This window comes from Strongylocentrotus purpuratus, unplaced genomic scaffold (assembly GCF_000002235.5).
Source record: "Strongylocentrotus purpuratus isolate Spur 01 unplaced genomic scaffold, Spur_5.0 spur5_scaffold_4, whole genome shotgun sequence".
NCBI lineage: Eukaryota > Metazoa > Echinodermata > Echinoidea > Camarodonta > Strongylocentrotidae > Strongylocentrotus > Strongylocentrotus purpuratus.
Genome location: NW_022145610.1, coordinates 12538867 through 12547883, shown reverse-complemented (window position 1 = coordinate 12547883; position 9017 = coordinate 12538867). Strand labels below are relative to the sequence as shown.

Sequence of the window (9017 nt, the reverse complement as noted above, 5' to 3'; positions counted from 1 at the left end):
TTTCAAAGGATATAGTTTCAATCGACAGGATAACCTAAAATTATTTGAAACAGCCTATCAACATCTTGTCTTATTATCTAAGATCTACCTGTTCACTTGTCCGTTGCATCATTTCAAATTGCATAAGATGTGTATTAAAGGTGCATGAAAGTTTTTGTCTCGAACAGGACATAAAAACTCATAAATGTACTAACCTCAAAGATTTAGTAAGTACAAGAAAGAAAACTTGTTGATAAATTACCAAAGAAATTGAAAATATACTTTCATGAAAAGGATCTTCAAGATTGTGTGGTCATTGCAAAGAGAATATCATGAATTGTGCTTGTAAATGAGCATTTTCTTAAAGGACAATCCAACCCTTGTAATAAGTTCATTGGTATTAAAGCAGAAAAATAAGATAAACATAATGGCGAAAGTTTAAAATAAATTGGACCAATGATAAGAAAGTTATGGATGTTTGAAATATGAGATCCCTAATTATATGCGAATCTCAAATTGGCAGTTTGAGTATGATCTTATCAGGATGGTCCTTGAAGACATGAGATGGTTGGGTGTGGGTCAAAGCTACTGTGTTGCTCTGGACATGATATCCCGACATGTCAGTGTTTCTGGTTCCTTTTTGACAGAGGAACCTGGCCAGAGAACACAAAGGACAAAAAGTTATACATACAGGCTCTACACATGTCAAGCTTTTATTATAAATATGCATACCTAGTGCACATTATACTGATTTATCTGACTAAGTCCTTTTTCAATCTTTTATATATATCTTCAAACTTCTTTTCTCATGATCATCCAACTTAAATCAGAATAAAAACAATATTTAAAGGACTTCCATTTCTTTGCATTAATATGAGCTTTCAACAATACATACAATCAACAGGTTCATAACCTTTGACCCACTTTCATGAATTTAAGCTTTAAAATATCCCAGTTTTAATTAAAACTTGAACTCTCACTATTTATTCTCAGATTCAGACGCCGCCATAATTGCTCATGTAAAAGTTACATCTTTGAACCAATCACTAGCACTGCGCATGCATGCAGTGTACATACGTAAGTACACAGTTAGCTAGCATCACGCGCATGCGTAATACTACTAGTATTTTTGCAGCTCAATCATGAATATTCATGATGCGTATACCTCTGAACCAATCAGGAGGAAGGATTTTACGCTCATAGGTAAACCTGTTTGGGAAGAAAAAAATCGCCGCCCGGCCTGCCCCTGGCATCTTCATACGCTACTATTGGAAAGCCATAAAACCACCAGTATCCTCATCTTGGAGTCAAAGCTGTTGATACGGGCAGACCAGAACGTCATACACTGAGCAGCACAAAGGGTGGCCGTTTGCAAGACTCTCTAAGACTCTCTACAAATACAGTAAACCATTGGTAAGTTACGTTTAGTGGACGCAGTGATGCCAATTCATTTACAACAACTGTTCTAAAGTCGAAGATCATGGTGGTTAGCGCGTAGTAAAAAACGACCCTCTAGTTTTGAGTACTGTTAAGAATATTTTATACTCAATACGTACGTAACCCCTTTTTACTTTAACAAGTACAATATGGGAACTATAAAAACTATAGGTCTAACCCCTTTTTTAAATTTTTTTTTTTAAATCTTATTGAGTACACATTCACAACATAATTATAAACAAAACAAATCAAAAAGGATGTCGATCTGCGAAGTTTGCGAACATCAATACTGAGAATATGACGCTTTTCTTCAAATAAACTTATTTTTTTCACAGAAATACCCGTTTTCAAATTCTTGAACATAGAGCGCATTAAATAATATTTTATTAGAGTTTGTGCTAAGCACTTAATTTTCACTAACCAGGTTGCCGCGAGAGAATTTGAGTAATATCTTTAAAAAAATCATTATTTGGGAATAACGTCCATTTCGTGAAAACCAAATTATTAGAAACCGCTAGAGTATGTAATTTCCGAAATGAGGAAATAGCATTTTAAAGGTGATAGAGTGTCTTTGTTCCTCGTTCGCTTTGCTGCTCACAACTTTTAAAAACGGGATAATTTCTGGGAGCGAAGTGCCTGAATACCTTCATAGTTGAGCAATGAAGTGCCCATTAAATAGACTTCTATTTGATAGCGAGTTGCCTGAATATATATTACACCCTTTATATCAAAATTACATTTTGACCACGCTCGTTTGTTTCACTCGCTCGCAATATTTAGAAAGATGATAATTATTCTGACCGATGAGAAGCCCGAATCTCTTCATGTTCGTGCATCGACTTGACCGCATCATATGATTTTGGCATTCATGTTTTCTGCAGCGAGATGCTCGCACTCTTAATTCTATATTTTATCACGACGTGTGTTAATCATAAGGTACATTTTGTTATCATAACAAAAGTATCATAATTTTTTTGCACGCTTGCTCCGGTCGCTCGCAAAATTTAGAGAGAAAAAAATTGCCAAAGTGTAGATGGCACTTGACGCATGTTAGAGTGATCCTAACTGAATCTTCTGTTAAGTATTTAGGACTGGGGTGATGTGAAACTGTTTTACTTCTTTGAAAGAAGTGCCATGCGGATTATTTAAAAAAAAAAAAAGATTGAAAAACGCTGCTTTAGTCTGTATGTACACGTGGGCTTTTTAGTGTTTGCAAACCGCCCTGAAAATTACCTTTATTATACACGTAACTTATAATAATCATGCGTACGCATATAGTCAGTGTGAAATGTTACCACCGGGAGTGGCAATTTCTTGCATACAAATATTACAAAAAAGCAGGGGCGGATCTAGCTTTTTGCCAAGGGGAGGGGGTGACCAAATTACGATGCAGAGCATCGTCTTCGAGCCGCAAAGCTGCGATCCGATTTTTGTGGCCATTTTGAACACCCGTAAGTGATGTTTTTTGGCATCTACTAACATGCGGAGCATCGTCCACCTTATTTGCTTAAAAAATAAGAATTAGATCAATTTCTACCCTTAGCACGTTTGTTTAGTTATTAAAGTTGCTTTATCTACTTAAATTGTGTTTTTTTTTTCAAAAATCTTTGCCGTCGTGGTTGAGAAGATTTTTCAATATTTGTTTTCTTCACACAGAATCGTTAATCATGTTGGCAGTTTGTCTCCTCACTTTCATCGCGATGTCGATTACCGCAGTCCCGGCCACGACCCCGACCCCGACCACGACCCCACAGCCTCCTAATGGAATTCCCCAATGTGCAAGTGAGTCTTTAAATAGATATATTAATTTATTTGTATATATGTATTTGTGCATTTAGTAGACTATGTATGCAAGTATTTATTTATGTATTCAGTTATTTTTCTAGTTGTGCATTTATTGATTTATTTATCCATGTTTGTTTTGTTGTTGTTTTCATCTATTTACCTTTCTATCAATTTAATTATCTATCTGCAGTCTTAGAGTGCCCAGTCTATACTACATTAGAAGAATTTGGTTCAAATATGTGGAAGAGACGGCTCGAAGCACCAGGAGTTTGGGCGCGTAAGGTCGCTCCAACCTGCAGCCTATCTGCTGTAACAGGTCTAGCCTTCTTGGACCTCCATAACTACTTTGTGGGTAAGCTTTGAGAATCAGGCTTTTGTAATTCTGTTATAATTCCGAAGAAAGCATAGAACACTTATTTTGAGATTGCCAAATTTATAAGAATGTTTATCCAACATTTGATTTTAGATGATAAAATTACTTTAAATAAGGTCAGCTTTTGGTTGGATTTTATGGAAGTGAATGAATTCGATCTAATTTTATTATCTTATACGCCAAATACTACACGCCTCCCATCATACGTAAATCTAGCTTATCGTCGATCAATTATTTCAAAGCCATATTAAGATATTATCGTTCATTACAATATTAAACCTATTTTAAAAACAATTTAAGTTTAAACGGGTATTTGATAATAAATGGAAAACATTGGTTAGCTGCTGTAAAACAAAAACAAACAAAAATTAAGTTTATGTGCACTAGCGTAATGCATTCTACTCCTAAAAAGGACGGTAACCAGGCAATTAATTGATAAAATCAAATTATCTTCTACAACATTTGTTGATGATTATTTCTTGATGAATTTCATTTATTCGAATTATACATGGGAAAAACCTTTCCGGTTATTTTTTTAGTCTCGTTTGATTTCCTACGTCTTGCTTTTCTTTACGTTAGCTTTGAAAGAACATTGCCATAATTTATGTATTCATATATTTTGTGTACAATGTACCTATAATATTATTGAGAATAATAGTAAGCATTATCCAAAATAGAAAATAGCAATCCAGTCGCCTATTTCTATTTGAATATAAAAGCCTTTTTATAGAGAAAGTAAGAGAAAAGAGATGGAAGGGAGGAGGGGGCGGGGAGGGGGGACATGCCGTGGGAAGAAAATGGAATGAGGACTTTACAGATATCTTTCTATGCCTACTAATTTTCATCTTTTTTGAAATAAAACAAACAAGAAAAATTGACTCCCTGTCCTCCTTTAAAATATTAGCATCATTTTAAATCAGTCATTAATTTTTGACATGGGAGAAAAGTGAAGATGGCAGATTAGATTTTAAACTTCCGCTTCCTAAAATGAAACGGCAATTTACATTCCTTTTTGGCAATGTTATATTCCGTTTCTTTTTTTAATCTTGATGAATTGTTTCAAACCGATGTAATAGGGATGTATACTTTGGAACTTGTAAACATAAATATTGTATTATGCCTCACCCTGCTTCGTCTTAATCTATCAACATTTCTTTCATGTCGAATTGTTTTGCCAGACAACGGGATTAATAAAACAACACCAATCACTGTGAGAGTCTCGGAAAACATAGCCGCGCCATCTTCGTGTCCCGATCAATCAGAATCTTTCCCTTGCTGTGACAAAAGCTACGCACTTCTCTTCTACATCCCTGCAGCTTCGCAAGCAACCGCCCCACCCCCACCACAGGTACAAAACTTAAAGCCCAGGTAGTGTAGGCCCCTATCCCCTTTTCAGCCAACATCAAATTATGTAGAACTTTGCAGGAATTATGAATATAATATTCATAATCAGGTGGGCTGTATCTAATACAGACCACCTTATATTTTTGTTAAAATTGCCTTTATTATTATTTTTATTTATTTATTTTTCTTATTTCGACCCACTTTTTTGTTAGCAAGATAAGTTGAAAATGGCTAAATCAAATAACTTGAAATTTCACACACATAATGTATAGGTATGTGGACAAAACACGGTAAGGTTTTCAACCTTGACCTTGACTGATGACGTCATCTAGGTTCCATTTTGTAAAATTTTCTGAAAACGGATAGTCATTTCTCATTCATATTTATCATGATCAAGGTCAATATCAGTCCGGTCAATTTCAGGTCAAAAAACGCGCGCGTGCGCGTACGTCCGCGCGTCAGTGCGCGTGCAAAATTGTATAATGCTCAAAATCGTCTCAAATTGTTTGTGCATAATTACGTTCTAGGCCCTTTAAAGCATTTTATTAAAAATCGCGCATACGCGCGCGTTTTCGCGCGTAACACCATTACAAAACATAGAATCGCCATTTTTTTTTTCATCATGATATTCCCATGTTTTTCCAAACAATTTAATACCATGTTTATCTCTTTATTACTATTAATAACAAGATGAGAATCCATTCAAGATAAATGTCTGTGCGCGCGAGCTCTTAATAATAATACATAGCATATAATTTTATGGGCAAAAACACCCCAATTGTTTTTTCATATTTGGATAGAGTATGATTTGGAGACAATATGATTGTATGTCTTTTTGGGCCATTAAGTGTATCGTGACATCATTATAATGTCCTTGAAACACAAAATACGAATTTGCATACTATGACGTCAGCATATTTATGTAAAATTGATTGTATCTCTGTAAATATTGATCAATTTTCTTCCAAATGTCGATATGTAGTAGCTAAGACAATTCTCTACAAGCTCAATATCCACTTTTCCTTTGGTTTTATAATAGATCGGATACAAACAAAGATGATACTGAAAGCGTGCATTTTCTGTTCATTTCATGACACATAGGAGATACAGGAGAGTTGATTTTCCTTTGTTTAAATTTAAAGTTATAAGAGTGCAGCTATCTTGTTGATTTCCAGATCATTGTGTAGTATTACAAAAACAAAAATTCATAAAATATTAATCTTTTCACCGTTTCGTTGCCATCTTCTGACCGTTCTCACCGGGCGCATACCGGGTGTTGAACGTGCTTCTACCGTCTTCACCGCCCAGATTGACTTTTGTTGAAAATTTTGGCCGTTTCCATACCGGGCCCATATCGGGTCTCGAACGTGTGCACCGGGTTTGTAGCAGCCACCTACCAGTCACTTAGCGTCCCCTCACCGCTGGGAGCGTCCTGTGAGCGAGTCCCCGGACTGCTGACGTCATGACACGACTGCCATAAATACCCCGATTTCGGAACGGCAACGGTCAGTCCGCTCTCCATTTTTCATCACCGTTCTGTAACGGGTTATGAGCGTGTTGTGAACGTGTTCATACAGTGTGACCGTTTTCATAACGTATTCATACCGTCCTCATACCGTTCAACACCGTCCTATCTTGCCGCTTACTTGCGACCGGTGCCAGCCGGCCAAAGTTTTGAACATGCCCAAAACTTTCGCCGGGTGTAAATAAGCGCCAACGCAGCTATTAACGTGTTGCCCGCCTTGATAACGAACCACCGTGTGCCCTCGCCGTTCTCCACCGTCCGCAGACATTTTCGCGCACGGTGGCACACGGTAGGCCTACACGGCAGAGTGTGAGAGTCACTTTAGGACTCGTTATTTCTTTCTTTCTCACTCTATCATCTTGTTGAAAGGCAGTGTTACTTAAATAATCTTGAATAAGGCCGAACCAATTGGGGGTACGTTGGAACCCCCCCCCCCCCCCTCCAAAAAAAAAGCTACAACTTCTGTTTGAAAACATGATAATCAACAGGAAAAAGTACAAAATGACTTGATGTAAAGTCATTTTGTTCAGTAGAATTAATCGATATTGTGGATTTCATATTTTTTTAAGGACTCTGGGATTGAGCTAGATTACTTGGAACATCCTCTGGAGTACTACGGCATCACCTTTGGTGGGCGACCGTTCAATCACAATGCGACTGAGAAATACGAACAGCTTTCTGAATACCTTGACGAGCAGGGCTTTCTATACGATTCAACCACTTACTTTGTTGAAGGTGAGTAATGTAGTACATGTGGCAGTCATCCACTTAGGAAAACTTTCCCGATAACCATCCTCTTAGGACAACATACAACACTGAATACTATTAATATTTTCTTTATTGTTTATTATTGTTGATAGATCATGGTCGTGGTGTTGATGACGACGATGATGAGGATGATTATTATTATTTATTTTATTAAAAGTAGTATTTATTATTATTATTATTATCATTGTTATTGCTATTGTTATAATTATTATTAATATGACTATCATTATTATAATTATTATTATTATTGTTCTCATTATGATTAATAAGAATAATAATATCTAATTTTTATATAGCGCTTAATACAAATGTCTCTAAGCGCTTTACAAATATACTATTACCCCGGTCATTGGATTCAGTGCTTGCCCGCACACAATGTGTGCACAATCTCCACTCCCTGGCCATTCCAGCCAGGCGTTACATGACGCTTAAAAACTGTTTGACCAACAATGACGGTCGCATCCTACCGGGTATACCCATTTAACACCTGGGTGGAGAGTAGCAATTGAAGGTTAATATCTTGCCAAAGGATATTAGTGCCGTGTCGGGATTCGAACCCTCGACCTTCGCATCTCCATATATAGTATCATTATTATTATTATTGTCATCATCATCATCATCACATCATGGAGGTGTCGTGGTATAGTGGTTCATTCACTCAATTTATATCCAAGGGTTGAGGGTTCAAATCTCAGCGTGCCGGCACTAACGTCCTTTGGCCAGACACTGATCCACATGTGCTACTCTCCACCTCGGTGTGAATGGGTACCTGGTAATAACAAGTCCCTCGGAGACGACCTAAATCCTTCGGTCCCCTGCTTGCTTCCTTCAAAAATACACATGACTTTTTAGCAGTCCGGTAAAACAAACAAACAAGCAAACAACAATAACAAATTCCAGGGCCCTCAGGAAGAAAAGCGTGTGAAGCTGATGAGACTACCCTTAGTTAAGAAAAATATAATTTACATGACCATATTTATTTATTCTATTTTTTTACAGCTTATGACAAACCATGGGACCCTCAGCCATATCGAAATGAAATCCGTATTTTTATCTAGAAACCCAGAAGGAATGATAATAATGAAGGCACCGACAGCCCAAGAAAACCAATGAGATCGCAGTGGGCGTGGTGGTCGTCAAAGACGCAACGTCGACGACCTTCCCATCACCGATCTCATTTCGTTTTTAGATGGTCGGCAAACGACTCCAACCAAGATTCTAATGATTTTATGTCATTTCATTTCATTTCTTTCGTCATGCACATAATGATAAGATTAGCTAAAGGATAAAACATAAGAAAAAATGGAAAGCACTTTTTTTTTGGTTACATTTTCAAGGTGTATAATCAAGTAGTTTGCTATCTTAATTTATTATGAGATAAATACAGTGCTTTGCTGTTTAAGTAGTGTCGAAATACATCATATTTTTAACCATTTCCAAGGCGTATAAACATAAAGTAGTTTGCTATCTTAATTTATTATGAGATAAAATACAGTGCTTTGCTGTTTAAGTAGTGTTGAAATACATCATATTATTAACCATTTCCAAGGCGTATAATCACAAAGTAGTTTGCTATCTTAATTTATTATGAGATAAATACAGTGCTTTGCTTTTTAACAATTGGTGATTGGTTACAATAAAAGTACCTAGCAGTCAGTGATCGAGCTACTGTTAATAATATTAGTACTGCATTGTTTGAGGTATAGTGTTTACGTGTAATTTACAAACATGACTTGCTTGACTTGACGTAATCGTAATGTCGTTCTCTTTGATATATTTTTTTCGGATTGGTATTGGAATTTGTTT

General features: G+C 36.5%; 1 protein-coding gene across 1 annotated transcript; it reads left to right on the top strand.

Moving 5' to 3' along the window:
• The first annotated feature begins 1262 nt into the window (after positions 1-1262).
• Positions 1263-8269, top strand: LOC593050. Its single transcript, XM_792546.4, has 6 exons — positions 1263-1392; positions 3073-3198; positions 3392-3553; positions 4753-4922; positions 7013-7178; positions 8211-8269. Exons 2-6 carry the CDS (start codon positions 3084-3086, stop codon positions 8267-8269), a joined length of 672 nt encoding a protein of 223 aa, XP_797639.3. The 5' UTR covers positions 1263-1392; positions 3073-3083.
• Positions 8270-9017: the final 748 nt, after the last annotated feature.

Coding starts and splice junctions, on each gene's coding strand:
- LOC593050 (XM_792546.4), top strand. CDS start 3,084: ATGTTGGCAGTTTGTCTCCTCACTTTCATCGCGATGTCGATTACCGCA. Junction 3,554..4,752: donor CCTCCATAACTACTTTGTGG/GTAAGCTTTGAG, acceptor TTGTTTTGCCAG/ACAACGGGATTAATAAAACA. Junction 4,923..7,012: donor CCGCCCCACCCCCACCACAG/GTACAAAACTTA, acceptor TATTTTTTTAAG/GACTCTGGGATTGAGCTAGA.